This window comes from Apteryx rowi, unplaced genomic scaffold (assembly GCF_003343035.1).
Source record: "Apteryx rowi isolate R43461 unplaced genomic scaffold, aptRow1 scaffold_19, whole genome shotgun sequence".
NCBI classification, from domain to species: Eukaryota; Metazoa; Chordata; class Aves; order Apterygiformes; family Apterygidae; genus Apteryx; species Apteryx rowi.
The window spans coordinates 745,942-761,958 of NW_020448196.1; the positions used below are offsets into that span (position 1 = coordinate 745,942).

The window sequence follows — 16,017 nt, forward strand, 5'->3', positions numbered from 1 at the left end:
TGCGTCGCTGAAATGTGGCTTGGCATCCTATCTTGAACTTCAGAGTTTAAACACAACCATAACACATTTTTTTGCAAGTAGGGAAAAAAGAATCCTTTGCATCTCTCTGTCTGCAGGATACTTATGTGACGGTAGATTTCTGACAAGCCTGTCATTGTTATTTTAAGTTTGTAGTGAGTGAAGATCACTAGGTGCCATTTTTTGGCCTGTACACTGTTTGCCAGGGATTCACCAAGGCCCTTGTGGTAGCTGTGGATCATCTTCATTGTTATTTTCTTACTTTAGCTAGTGACCATTAGGAATTGAGGTTGTTTGGCCATTTGGGCAACACTTTTCTTCTTCTACAATCCTCGTCTTCACATAAAAATGCCAGGAAGTTGTATTTATACCTGCTTGACCTGCTGAGTTCATTGTGAGGTGCGTTGTATGCATGGTCTTGGTCCTTCAGCCACCTGCACAATAGAACTGTAGTGTCTCATGCCTCATGCCAAACTTAGGCTAGAGGTTCTTCACCTGTGGCGGCTTATTATTAGCCCATATAGCTGTTTTTCACCAAATTTTTCTTTTGTTAAAGTTGCCCTATTTTGATGGCTCTCTTGAGCATACTTCAGCAGGGATGACTCTACCTATATTAATTAGTTCACTGTTTGTAGTGAAGATCTATTAATCCCTAAGTAACATTTATCCATTTGAAGAGTTAGAATTTGACTTTTTTAAAAGTTAAGCTATTTACTGGTCATGCAAAATTTTACTGTTCGACTGAGCAACTGCTAGCTGAGGTAATAATTACAGAATATTGTCCTTTATTGATAGGTGCCAAAACCACTATGTGCCTTCATGCTTCTTGTGAAAAACTGAGTGTATGAAAACTTCAGGACATGCAACTACTTTTCTACAGTAACATCTGTCTTGGGTAGAGGAGAGTTATCACATGATATTTTATCAGAATTTGGTCAAATAGAGATAAAAATTTCCAAATGTCACTAATGCAACATACCATCTATGTGTATTTAACAGAAATCCATTTCTTCCATTACCTTATCAAGATTTCATTACTATTTTTTTTCTTAACTTGAAGGGGAAGTGGCAAGATCAAATGTATATAATTCTACCAATTCTAAAATGTATTTCAAATTGAAGACTTCATCCTTCATATGATAGCTATGCTGTTGATCTTGATTACAATTCTAAGGCAGAAATTCTAGTATTACTGTATCCCTCTGTTCTCCTCTACTGTTTGGGTCATACATTTTGGAAAATATTTCAGCTGTGTGTATACAGTAATAAACTACAAAGGAAAATAGCTTTTTTGCATCAAAAAAACCTGTAAAGTTTAAACAATTTGTAGGCGCACATGTACTTGCAACTAATAAAGCATGTGCTTTCGTAGCTGCCTGACAAACTATAATGTTCAGATGATGAAAGCATAAAACTTCCTCACAGTTGGTTTACTTTRCATGTTTTATGATCTCTTAACATTTTCCCTCTAATATATTTTGAGTTTTATGGTGTTTTTAAATTTATGGTTATAAACTTGAAATTTCAAGTCACATTCATGAAATCTCACTGATTGCTCATTTTGATGTTATTAGCTGCAAGTAAAATGGAGGATTTCTATTTAACTGCCAATCCATAAAGTCCTTCTAGTTTCTAGGCTAAAAATTATATCTGGCTCAGGAATTCTGGGAGCCATGGTGAAAATGTTTAGAGACTGGGAGAATATTTGCAGAAGTATAATTTTTGCTCCATTTGCATACTTTTACCTAGTATCCACTCTTGACTGTGATTCAGATTGCTTTGGTCGCTTCTTGCCTGGAAGAGTGGCAGCAGTTTCTTCACTGTTTCTGGCTTGTGATTTTTGGTTTTCTAAAGCAGCAACAGCCTGGATATCAAGCAAGACACTGTCCTTGGCAGATGGTGACTTTGTCCAGTAGCTAGTTCATCATCATCTTGTCCTGGATGGTGAGCTGTAGCAGGTACGGGAGGATGTAGKTTTTCTTGGTTTTGTGATCATCAGGTACTGCAATGCAACTAGGAGTGTGAGGAAGATGTTGCATGTGGGCTGCTGGAAGCTGCAGTCCAGTGCAAGAGAAGTTGAACTCTGTCTCGGTACAAGCTTTGCCTCCATGCTTTCCACAGCTGGGTATGATGACCTCTCTTAGCAATAGGTGGGGCTGCTTAGACAAAAATGGAAGAGCTATTTCAGCTATTGCTGGAGACAAGATGTTGGGCTAGATGGACCTTTGGTCTGCCCGAGCACGTCTGTTTATATGTTGTCCTGTTATAACTTGATGTACTGACACAGGAACATAGAAAGAGAGGCCTTGAATCTATATTCCAGGATTCCTTATTGTGACAGGGTAATAGTAAGCAAAGAGGAGAAAGATCATGTTATAACCAGATACTTCCCTTTTTGCTGTAGCAAGTTCTATATAGATCTGAATTTGATCATTTTTGATGACTTAAAACTAGTAAAATGATAGCATAATTTGTACGTTGAATTAATAATAGTACTATTGATTACTAACAGTGCTGCTGAATTCAGTGGGACAATTCATACCTGTACATACCCATTTATGTTTGTGGAGGACTAGGTTTTAATTTGCCCTGTTTTTCTTTCTGCCTGTAACAGTTTCATGAGGTAATGGCATTTAGACAATTTTTTTTTTAATATATATTCATTCTAAATTTGCATCTAAGCTTGCAGAAGTCTGGATTGGTTTGTTAAATTGCCTCTATTGAAATTGATTCACCTTTATTTGGTTTCATTATGTTATCAAGTGTTTGACATGGGTCAAGATGTATTAGGGATTAGTGGCACAGAGATACTTGCATTAAGCAAAGCAGGAATTCCTTAGTTCAAGGAGGTGCTCTAGCTGCCTTCCAGAATGTTTTTGTCTGGCTCCTTTTTCCTTCTACAAAAATAGTTTTGTACTGCAAGGGTCAGGATTACAGTGCCYCAGTTTAGGTAATGTACATTGAATCTCCTTCTTCCCTAGAGCACAGCTGACATTCTTGATAATAAATAGGTGAAATCTAAATCTCATCTTTAAAATATCTGTTTGATATATAAGAAGTAAAATATGCCATGTCTCTGAAAACATTTTTGCCTGCCACCATTAAGAAGTACTCTTTACTTCCTTAAAGACCGCTAATACATATTTTTATGTTTGGAATGATTTACTAATCACTTTAAAGATGAAGGTGACATTTTGCTGGCATTTCATATGTAGCTTGAAAAATTGGTCTGTTGATACTCAAAAACAGAAAATATAGTGCAGTCTGTCTACAGCTTCACTCTGCATTCTGTTCTGGGAATAGTCATTCAAAAAGAAGGTTAAAAGTCAGATCCTAGTATTTATGATCCTTTTTGTAAACTTGAATTTATTTAGGTAGAGTATTTGCTAAAATATGAGACTTTGCTGAGTAAAAACTGCTAAAGGTTTTCAGGATTTCTTCTCCAAATGGTATGCCAATCTCTTGTTTAATGCTCTCTTTTATCACTGCTTCTCTGGACCACAAAAGCCCGCTTCCTAGCCACATACATGCATATAGGAAATCGCATTAACAGGAAACTTTATTTGGGAGCAAAATAAAGAATTTCTTTACCTTACTGTCAAAAAATACTTGACGTGCTCTGAATTATATATTTTACTAATGGTCCTACCATCATAGTGTGTAGTTGCATTACTACAGACCGGTGCTCAGGCTAGTCCTGTTACTAAGCATTTGTTTGTGCTAATACCTTTAAAAGAGACATGTGACTAAGATTTTTATGGTTAGTATGTCCATTCATCAATAGGCAGGCCTGTGTAACTGTCATATTCCAAGTTCATTATACACTTTTGGGGCCTCTCCCAATTAACTTTCATCTCCACTGCTGAAGCGACTAATGCAGAGGATCATTTTTAGAAAATTGCTTTCTCTCTCTCCAAAGCTTCTTTGAAGAACTCTTGCTGGATAAATCGCAGAACTCCATTCTCATTCCAGATGTCTTTAAGCCTTCTAAGGGCAAAAATCTTCCCCATTCTCCACATTTTCTGAATTTGAAGCCTTATAATGGATGTTATTCTGACACCTTTTTCATCAGAGGAATCATATCTTCAAACCAGAAATGATGCTAGCATTCACTTTATGTAAAAGACAGCATCTTGGGTATTAATTGCTTTGGCAGATATTGTCTAATCTCTCTCTTTCATCTTTAAGTTCATTGAACGTATCATTTGCAATGCCAAGAATTCCTCCTTTCTAGTTTTATCTTGGAGCTTTTGCAATTGGGCTTGTAACTCTTGCACTTTACTGAAATCATTTTCATCAAAATCTCTGATGACCGGTTACCAAGCTGGATCTCAGAACTGGTTCTTTCACACTCACCTTTTAGATATCACTGATCGTGTTCTTCTGATTGAATTTTTTTTCCTTCTGAGTGTGTGTCTTCTCATTCTGTTGGAGGACCCTCCTCATGTTTCCTTCTAAATTTCTTGTGCAAGTTCTCTAATTTCGCTTGCAAGTCCACATTCAACTCCTGTACCCATGCTGATGGATCATAGCTGAACCATCAGACAAGTCTTTCTTTGAACAGAGTAATATTAAAGTATTGGCCTATCTATATCATCTATATGTGCATGCCTGGCTCTGTGGGTTTGGGGGGGGTTGTTTGTTTGTTTTAAGCAGATTTGAACATATGCTGCATTGTCAGTTATCCCTCTTGTTGCTAATCTTCTAGGTTTTGATTACTACAGAAAATGCTACTGTTTGCCTGACCCTCAAAAGCATTAATTCTGTTTTATCTTTGTCTTGGCACTCTCTTCAGCTTCTTACTTCCTTGCTTTTCTAAAGAACATAGGGGKTTTTTTTGTTTATTTTAATATACAGCCTTTCTTCTGGATTCATATGGTCTATGGTGGAAGCCTATCAAAATGGAGAGCACTTCATGTTGCACAAAACTCCCAAAAGTGACGAGATAAAATACAGAAGCTCCGCTCTCTGTATGTCATATATAAAGATACACTTCAAAATTAACAGGAAATCCTCAAGCAAAATAGGGAGTGCTTTACTTGCATTTTTCAGATGTCCTGAGTCCTGGACGTCTTTGTGGTTTATTATGCTTCATTTTTCTCTCTGTCTCTATTCAGAAGAGAAAAAAGGAAAGTAAGAGTACTGAAGTGATTGACTTATAGTGTGTCATCTCTTTAAAATTGCTGAGGTAATTCTTCAGAGCATCTAAGAAGAAAAAAGAAAACCAAAATGAGAAGCATAGCTGAGATACACACAATTGGGAATAGGGTTTCGAAATTTCTTCCTTCTCAATGGTAGAATGATAACACTCTTGCTTGTATAATTGGTTGCTTTGGAAAATATGACAGAGCACTCTGATCCAATGGTTACAGTAGTTGCTGTCAATCAGTTCCTCAAGAAATTAGTAATTGATGTTAATAAACCCCTTCTCTATTGTTTGGAAATAAAAGCAACAATGCCTTGCATTTTACCATGTGTACCTATCCAGTGGATAGAAAATTTGTGACCTAATCTAAATGACAGTCCCAGGTCTTGAGGAGACTCATTTTAATTCTCATTTTAATCTTTCTGGAGGGTGATTAGAAATATGGCTAGTCCTAAAAGTGAAATATCAATAAATGTATTTTTCATAATTCCTTGCATGATTTGCTCTCATGTCACAGGTACATTTTAAACACAGTCAATGAAATCATTTTAAAATGCTCTCTAATGATAGTATATATTTCCCTTATATCTAGCTGCTTAATGGTAAGCTATAATTTATTCTACGGTGATTCAAACTTTGCATAAAATATTACAGACCTGGGATTAGTTTTCATTTTAATGAAACTGGTGTATTATAAAATAAAGTAAATGACAAGTCATGCTACCATCTTGCTAATACCTCTGAAAGTAATTCATTTAAACTAGAATGAAACTAAATCAGTTAATATATGTTAGAAGCTGCATTCTGTATTCTAGGAGGAAAAACTGCATTGCCAATCATAATGAAAGTTGCTTCATGAGCATTGGAATTAATGAACCTTGGTTTCCTACAGATTTTTATCCTCTGTCAACACGGCAGTCTGTACTGCATCCCTGATGCAGAACTCCCAACTCTTTCCCAGTTTCCTTCACAGGTTTGTTGATCTAATAGTAGCGTGTGTTATGCTTGCTTTTGAAGCTTGTGTGCTGCCTGCCTAGCCAGCATGGCTGTGCCGCTCGGTCAGGTGGCTGATGTGTACTGGAATGGCGATTGTGTGGAATTATAATGAACTTTTCAGTCTCCGCTGTTGGCTTCCTTCAGGAATCATAACCTAATATTCCTTTCATGATCTGTGCTAAATTTTGAYGGACTTGGCTGAGAGATAACTGACAGACAGCACTAGTGCATATTTTGTTTTTCTTTGGAAAGCAGACTAAAAAAACACTCTGACTTAACTAATACGACAGTACATGTAACAAAACGTAGATGGGCTGTTCTGGGTTGTGTTACTGTATTAGTTTAGGGAATGGTTTATACCTAATGTGCATAGAAAAATCTCATAGTCCTGATGTATGTACTATTCAGTACCTCAGTGAAAACTGATTTCCTGCAGGATCTAACGGCTCTTCCTAAGGTGGTCTGCAGCTGGGCAATGACAGTAAAATACAGTAAGAGATCACTGGTGCTGCTCTTCAAGTCTATTTGAATTGCCTTAAACATGCTTAACAAGTGTAAAGAAACTCAGTACAGGCTACAGTTGTTTGTCATATGTTTGATAACACTTGCTGCAGAAATAAATTGTTAGTCTTCATTCCTGTAAGATATGTATTTTGAACATTTTGGAGGCAATATGCTATGAAAATACTGACAAGTGTTTATGAATATATTACATACTGAGCAGAGCCAAAGTTTATGGTTTAAATCTGTATTTTAATACTCATTCTATTTAATGAGACGGTARGACCATCATTCTGTAATCCTTAGCGAAGTCCTGTAGTGAGGTCCAGTTCATGAGTCTTAGTAGTCAGGTAGTCAGAGGAGCTGTGCATTAATCAGAGTTCCTCTACCTTTTTCTTCTCCTATTGCATTGAAACAATATCTTTATTATCCTTTCAAAAAAAGATCAGGTCTCTGTTGGAAACCTTGTTAAAAAGATTTCTAGATAAGGACAATTTGTTGAATGTAAAACTTTACTTGTAGTTTGTTGTCATTAGATRAGCATGCTATTAGTATAAAATAAAATTAAAACTTCTAAGTTTGTTTAGGGGAAGCACAATGGAATTCATGTATATTTTGGTGACTTCTTTTTTCCCCCTGTCATGCGAGAAGTAGACATTTAGTCATAGTTAAATCCCATGCCTCACTTGTGAAGAGATGTATGACATGAATTGTTCATTCCGAGCCTGACAGACATACAACCAAAATTTGGCACAATGTCCCCTTGTTATTAAATTTTTTTTTAAGTAGCTGATTTAATCCATCAATATTTAAAAAATAAAAATCAAAATCAACTTGCCAAGGAACTAAGGACAGAGTGTTTTATTATCAGAAAATCAGCTGACAAAGCAGTATTATTTGACTCTGATGAATAAAAATTTTATTGTGGGTAAGTGGGCGCATGTTTAACAGGTGTTAATTTCAGTGGCCAATAAACTGCCTATTAGCCTTTTGACTATTTCAGTGTGAAATGTTCTTTTTCATTCTCTCTTCTCATAGCATAGAAATTTTGGAATATTGTAGAGATTTGGTGCTAGATAAGTAAATTTATTTTAATTATATAATGTTTAGCCTGTATACTATAAATTATATTCAGGAGTCATTTTCAAACAATGCTATATTCTGTATACAGACGTAATAGATTTTGTTGCTCATTCAGAATTCTTGGAATAAACCAAAACAGCATTTATTACATTATCAAATTTTCAGTTTCTTCAGTCAAGAGAGAATGTTCAAAATTTCAAAGCAATCTTTCTTTTTTTTTTTTTGAAACACTACCAGATAGATGTATTCTGGCTCCATTTTCAGTTTCTTACAGTTTAGTTAACCAATAGTTAATTAGAATGAGATTATTAATGTGTCATCTCTCCACTTCAGGTTTAAGTATTTTGAAAGTACCCATCAGAATACGTTGGCTGTTTCCAGGGTGAAATTATGAGAAATAACTAAGTTTTTCGGTGTTAAAAAAATACATTTATGTGTTTTTGAAAAGATTCTTTGATACTTAATTTTGAGATCTGACAATAAGTCAGAGATTAGGAAATATATACAGTCCTTGGACTAAATCAAGTTATAAGCATGTTGGACTTTCCATTGATTTATGCTTAATTAGAGATGATCAAGGGCTGTTTCAGTGTTCCAGTTTTACTGAATAGCCCTGTTCTTACAGAATTTCAACACAGAGAATGATGTCAGCCCCTATGGTTTATTGTAGTATCAGAAAACAAGCGGATCCTATCAGTTGCATTGATTGGTATTAATATTTACAAATAGTGTAATAGTAGAGAAGAACAAATTATTAAAAGAAGAAAACAGAAATTAAGGATAATGCAAGTATGCACCTATGGGCTTTATTATGTATTTTTATTATATGGTTTCAAATCAATAACCTTTTCAAAAACAAGTATTACAGATCAGTTTAGAAATAGGTCTTCTGCTTTTAGGCAAGAAAAACATTTCAGTTCTCTTTTAGAGTTAACAATAGTGATATTTAAAATAATTGCAAAAATAWTTGAGGAATTGCAGAATTTTTCAGCCTTTCAGTTAGTATGCGTTAGCATAATCCCACTGAGGTTGACACAAGCTTGTTTGTTTGTGTCGGCAGAGAATCAGTCCCTATCTTTTACTTAAAAATAAATCCACATGTCTACATTCCATACTCTCCAACAATTCAATTATCAGTGCTCAGAGATAAATCTGTATTGGTCTGTATTACTTGGTTTTACTGGAGATACTACTTTTTCTCCTAGGATAAGAAGGACAAAGTCTCAAGGTTTGACACTATTCGTCACTCTATAGCTGGAATTATAAGATCTCCAAAATCCATGCTGGGCTCATCATCGGTGAGTAGTATCAACAATGTCATGTTGTACTATATTCTCTTATTTTTACACTTTAAGTAGAAATTTTTCTGAAAATTTTTTCTAAAATACCACACATTTCAGTTTACATAGAAAAAGTTAGATTAAAATATTATAAAAACTACTGTTCTGATTTTCAATGGACATAATATTGTGGCATAATTGTGTGTCAGAACAACTTTAATTTATTATTAAAAAAAAATTGTATATTCTTTGCAGCTCCCAGATTGCTGTGCTTTTAAGGATACCATTTCCTGTGAGAGATTTACTAGTAATGCTGTACACTACTTACATCTGTAGTAGGTCAGATGGTCAGGCATGTTTTACTCATCATTGCAATAGTTATATTCCCTATGTTTACTATAGAGGCACCAGCATAAGAACATTTTTTATTATTACTTTTACTGCCACAAGAATTGGTGTTGTTTAAATCATTACCTATTATACATCTAGCTTTTACCCCCAATGAAGTCATTGTGTATCTCTTACTTCTAATTGGCCTTTGTTCAGGTTCCCCAATGGATGAAGAATGTTTGTTGTTGCCCAAGTATGAAAAACAGTTTATGAAACAAAATGACAAAAGGAAGAAAACTTGTTTTGTATGACTCTTATTTATTCATTTGTTATCAAATACAGGCTTGAAAGATTAGTTGAAATATTTGCTTACGTACTTAGGGAGTTTGCCATATTTTATTTATATATCTTCTCACTGAAAAAACTTGTCTGTGTTTTCCTGAAGTAGAAATGGTGACTGTCCCACTCCCACCAGAAAAGATATTCCAGGTTGAGGAGAATATTTTAAAATGTCTGTTGATTTGTGGTCTTGTAACCTGAAATATTGGCTCAAAATAGCATTTTTGAGAAAATTTTAGAATGAATAGGACTTCTGTTGCACCAGTCACTGTTAGATTATGGCAATTGTATTCTAACTAAACAGTATCTAAGATGCGTGGGAGAGATTACAGTTGCATGCATACACACACACACACTGTCTTATAGAAAATAATTATATATATATATATTTATGAAGATTATATATAGTGATGAGGAGAATAATAAATATGGTAATGAGAGAAAATTAGAACAGAAGCACTTTTCTTATGAAAATTGGGAAAGTTGCTTGACGTACTTAAAATGCTATAGGAAAAGCCCTGCTAAAATATTAAAACATCCCTGCAGAGAAATTAAATCTCCAATTTATCATTATCTTTGTATTCTAAAACTTCTAATTGGTGTAAAAATGCAGCATTTTTCATAATGAAAACCTTTTAGAATGTATGTTGCTATGACCTCTGTTCTTCGTGTAGGTCAGACATAGCCTTCAACTTTGTCTGTTTGGATGTATCATATAATTTGTTTTGATATTAAAAAAAAAAACTGTCTAAAACTACTCGGATGAAAACATGGGGGAAAGAAAACAAAATTTAGACAATAGGCTCAAGATAAAAAATATTAGGATGAAATCAGGGAAAGGCAGTGTTAGTATTGTCATTGGCTTTAATTAAAGTATCATTTTAACTAAAGAATCTATCTGCTTCATTCTAATTTTCGTACAAGTCCTTATCACTTGTAACTCCATTGAAGTTTCTGTAAACTTGGGTATAAATATATGGTAGGTGGGATTAGAGAAACTTTGGAGTATGTTTGGGAGAAGTGAGATAAGAATTGGGTCTTCTGAGGCAGAAAGTCAAATCTAAGTAACAAATGTAATTTAGATACCTGCATTATTTAAATAAGCTTCGAAGTCATAATACTTGCACCAGTCTTTTGTGTGTGTTGTGATTTAGCAATTTTTTGTGCATTAGAAAGCCCACCATGCATATACAGATAAAATTTGTTTAATGAATTAGTACTTTGCTCTTAAAGTGGTTAGTTGCTCAGCTTTTTCTTGCTGGCAATGACACAACCATGCGGATTGCTAACTTTGTAAATTGGTGCTTCAAACCTATTATCCATCAACAAAGTATACTGCCTGGTTATGGAAGGTGCATTATAAAATAATAATAATACATATAAAACAATTTGTTAATTCTTTTAAACAGAGCAATGCAAAATAGAATCTAGAAGGGTAGAAAAAGAGCCGGTACTGATTCTTTTATAGAATATAGTCTACGTAAAAACATAATGTTGGCTACCTGGTTTCATTTTAAACATATTGAAGTTTTTAATGGGAAACCATATCCTGGCTTAAATATAGTATTATTGTAAAAACAGTGTCCCATAATTAATTGGTGAGAGAATTTTAATTAATATTGTATGTAATTAGAGAAAACTAATTTTTTAGTGTCATTGGAAAAAAGTAGTAGAGAAACCCTATACTTCCTCAAGCAAACAGGAGTTTAGCAAAGATCAAGTTACTTGTTACTTATGTGTTATCACTTAAATGATTTATAGGTTATCAGAAGGAGAAAGTGGAAGGTAACATAAGAAAAAAGTACCATTATGAAGAAAATACAGAGAGGTAAGGGATTAAGGAGAAGGCAATGAAAGTGTAATCCACCAAAGTTGGTGGCTTTTGTCGGACAGCAAACAAACCAGTTGTCTGTAATAGCAAGAGACATACATTGAATCAACTGAGAAAAGAAAACAAAAAAGGCACAGTGTTCACGTACCTCTGACACTGTGCTGTTCATGAACTGAAAGAAAAGTCTAAATGAATTGCATCTTGAATGCTTCAGATAAAATTAGTCTATTTTTTTTTGCTAGTGAGAGATTTCAGCTTGTCACAGACATCCGCTCCTGTTTCTGGGATAACTACACTCATCATTTCTTTTATCTTAAATAATTTAAAATTCTTTTACATTTAATAAGAATGATTTTAGTAAACAGTGATGTTCTTTCTAAATATGAGAGGTTTTTTTTTCCAGTATGATTGCTTTTATTTTATAATTTTCAAGTCTACGCACTTTTAATTTAATAGGTTTGTTTTCAGATGGAATACTCATGATTTTTCATAATAATTTTCTTTGAAGAAAGTTTTGGTTTCATATGGTCTATAAGCACGTGGGAGTAGATTTATCAGGTTTCACTAAGGCTAATGGCAGGGAAATGTCTCAAAATATCAATAAATGTATTGCTCTCCTTTCTAATTCATATCTGTGCCTCTTTTACATGGGGAGGAAAAAAATGTCTTGGCAAAATTTTTTGTTTAAAGGTGGAAAATAAAAAAGTACACAAACTCTGAGCTCAGAATATATGTAAAAATACAATATTAAGTAAGCTATTAGTTATTAACATATAATTGCCATGAATATTCTCTTCTCATTGACTCTCTTTAAGTTAACAGTAATGCAACACTGCTCAATTTTTCACTTGACTAAGGGCAGCAGCTTCATTTACTGTTGCTGGAAGAAAAACTTCAGTTTCAATAGATTGTTATGTATGGAGAGAGAGGGAGATTCAGTATAAGTAAAAAGGACAGTAATGTATACATGACGAGCAAGATGAAGGATATGAGGGCATTTCGCTCCCCTCAAAGAAAAATCTGCCATGAGCAAAATTTGAGAACAAGTGGAAATCTTGAAGAAAAAAAGAAAAGGAAAAAAAAWTTGAAAATTTCCAGTGTGAATAAATTTCCTTTTCCTTCTTTATTTTTGTTAACTGTTAATTTGACTAGAAGCTCAATATAAACAACGAAAATCTTTTTTTCCATTTTTTTTCCATGTAAGCTTTTTAATCACTTATTTGAAAGTACTCCTATCAGTGTGTACATAAAAATGGGCAAAAAATCTTCTCAGCCCGAAAATGAAATTTTAAAACATTGAAGCCTAGAATGTAAACTTGTTCTTTCAGTATCTTATTGATATTATTAAGTAGCTTAATGTTCTTTAAACTTGCTAAGAAAATAGATGGGAATTGTAAACTAAATTTTGTGCTAGTGCCTTTTTTTCTTCTATCTTCTTTAAAGACTAACCTTTCTTGTATCGAAACCATTTAAATCTCACTATAAAATGCAGTAGATAAGTTGGTGTGAAGTGGTAAATTGAGTTGAAATCAATAGCAAAATGATTATGATCTTGCATTTATACTGTTCTTTCTGGGCTTGCAGACATGTTTTCTGTAATAGTCAGTCAGGGTGATTATACAGAAGATATATAGGCATAGGAAAACATGTTCATATAAAGAAAAAAACCCTACAATTTCAATAACACACAAAGAAATAATCAATTACTGATTGTTTCATTAGAGGTAAATAAAGCGATTTCTACCTCAGTTATGAGTAACCCATRGTATGTGATAAGAAAGGCAATATTAGGTAGGAGACAATCGGCAGAGATTTCAAAAAAATTTTTTTTTTTTAAGAAATATTTGTTTAAGCAAATTTGAAAGAAGGGGGAAGAGTGATGTTAGTGTCATAAAGAACACCATAGTTAGAAATGTCTAAAATGCTCCCTCATTTTCCCCTAAACTATTTCCGTGTCATAGAGGCTTTAAGATATTGTATTCTGGAATGTGATCATGATAATCTAAACAGTGATTCAGACTGGACCCAGTTTGAACATAAGCAGGTGCTATTGTCTGGTGGCTGCCTCTTTTGTAAGCTGTAAAATGAGTTGCATGGTCTTTTTTTTTTTTTTTTTTTTAATCTTTCTGTGTGAAGGCTATGAACTAGTTTATTGACATTGATCTGTCATCTTATCCTTAGAAGTGTTTCTTTGGAATAGAAATGTGTTTATGTGGGAAAGGTTTTGCTACTCTGAACCCTACAAAATTTCTTGTTTGTGTAGGTCTGGCTCTGGGTTTTCTGATCGGTCAAGCTCTTTGAACAATAAATGTTAAAATAAATAACCTTTTATAACATTCTGAAAGCTTATTTTTTGTTCTAGAAATTTCGGGGGGGGGAAACACTTTGTGTCAATTAGCAGTGGTAGACAGCTCTAATCGGTGATGTATGTAACTTTATGAAATTGAAAACAGGACTGTCTTCCTGGCCAAACAATATCCTGAGCCATGTACTGGTACTGCCCTAGTACTAGTGCTTCACTGTGCTATAAATACATTACCCTGGAGTACATCCTTTGCTCCTAAAATCTCAGGCTGTGCGCTTTTTGTGCAAGCTGTTACTATTTCTGAGGCAGTCCAACTTAGCTCTGAATCTGTATAGCGCATACTCTTCCTAGTGATGGCTCAGTTGGTTATGGTGCTGGTCTCAGATCTCATGCCTGAAAATCTCTCTGTGATCCAAGAGATGCCCAGGGCCGTAGGTTCCAATGTCGATGTCGGAGGCTACRAGGCTCTGTCAGACTCTTAAACATATTCTCCAGTCTTCCACTAGGATCCTAGACTAAATTAGCCCTTCCGAGATATAACTTAGAAAGAAAGCCAAGAACCCACAGACTTAACAAAGGTGTTTTTTACATCGGAAAGTTTACTCTGAAAACACTCAAGAATTTACAGATATTTGGGAAGTCAGGAAAGTCCTGCGTAGGCTCCGTATCCTGGGTCTGCTCCTATGCTTTCTGAGCTCCAAGCTCTTCCCAGTGTTTTTGGTTAGATAAATTATCCTAACCTGATAGTCACCTTAGGGAGACCTTAGATGTGCAGATGGCCAGCCCCTGCCCAGAGCTACACCATGTCACATTTCTTTCTTGCATGCACCAGTGGGATGTTTTTGTTCTCTTTGCCCATCCTATAGGGCTTGATGATGTGAAGAAGAAAAACCTTGTTTCATCTGGGTGGAGCGGTAGCTGAGGTTCACTCAAAATTGTAGGTTTCATTTTCTATCTGTCTGATAGTGCTTTGTGGAGGTGTCACCCTTCATTCTGTTACCTAAAATCCAGTGCAACAGGCTTGCCTGGGACACATCCTGGGACACGGGTGTGTGTTCAGTTCATGATACAAAATGGAGCCTGTTATTTTGTTCACAGATTTGCCACTCTGGCAGTGATCTGTATGAGCTCTGGGATTAATGATTTTGAATGACATATGGCCTCAATAAGTGCTTCTTAGTCTAGCCAAACAAATAAATCTGAAGTGGTTGCTTGAACAAAATACAGTGTTTTGTTAAACAATGTAAGTTTGTTAAAACTAATATGTGAAGTTACAGGTTAAGACCTTCCATTTATAACAATGAAACTGTATCTAAGTTCATAAGCACAGTATGCCCAGGTGCCTGTCCTCTGTTACGGTGTAAATGCTAGGAAAAAAATGGCTCTTAGAATTGTTAATTGGTTTGGAATGGGATTTTTAAATTATATGAAAATAATTTAGTCAATGCAAATGTTTTTGAAAACTCCATTTCTTATGTCTCATAAATTTCTCTATGGATAAAGAAATGCTTTGTTTTGAATTGTTGTTAATAGCATGTCAGGATATGTGAGAAAGGGTGAGAGTTTGGTCAGTTTGGATTACAAAAAAAGGAGGGCAAAATAAAAATTCTTATATGGTTTTATGGATATTTACGTTAACTTCTGATAGAAATATACATATATGCAAACTTAATTTCTTAAGTGATAGAAAAAAAGATGATCAGTATGCTTTTAGTGTAAATAGCCTTAATTTTGTTGGTTAGTAGAAATATACACAATTATCATTGTTTATCATGATTTTAATGTAAAGATGAGGTCTAAAAATGTACTGTTATGGTAACATTTTTATTCAATATTTTTTCCCAGTTCTTTGATGTAATATCAACCACTGAGAAACCGTTGGCAGAGCAAGACTGGTATCATGGTGCAATTCCAAGAATAGAAGCCCAGGAGCTGTTAAAACAGCAAGGAGACTTCTTGGTGCGCGAGAGCCACGGGAAACCTGGTGAATATGTCCTTTCTGTGTTTTCAGATGGACAACGGAGGCACTTTATCATACAATATGCTGATGTACGTCTCTGATATAGTACTAAATATTCAATTCAATGTTAGGAAGTTTATTATTTCAGCTAAACAATTTAGGATCTACATAATTTACTTTTGACATTTGGCTTTAGCCTTTATAGGAAATATGAAAGCTTTTGGGAAA

The 16,017-nt window shown here is 34.6% G+C and overlaps 1 protein-coding gene across 19 annotated transcripts in view; it reads left to right on the forward strand.

Moving 5' to 3' along the window:
- Positions 1-16,017, forward strand: part of FER (FER tyrosine kinase) — a 190,023-nt gene that overhangs the window by 68,516 nt on the left and 105,490 nt on the right. For 15 of the 19 annotated variants that reach the window (XM_026062246.1, XM_026062241.1, XM_026062244.1 and 12 more), the window contains 3 exons: positions 6,057-6,137; positions 8,950-9,042; positions 15,675-15,878. In XM_026062246.1, coding sequence (XP_025918031.1) covers positions 6,057-6,137; positions 8,950-9,042; positions 15,675-15,878 — 378 coding nt within the window. Of the gene's footprint in view, positions 1-6,056; positions 6,138-8,949; positions 9,043-11,454; positions 11,539-14,695; positions 14,767-15,674; positions 15,879-16,017 lie in introns of those variants that run through there. The other 4 variants (XM_026062245.1, XM_026062247.1, XR_003252922.1 and 1 more) reach the window with 3 other exon arrangements.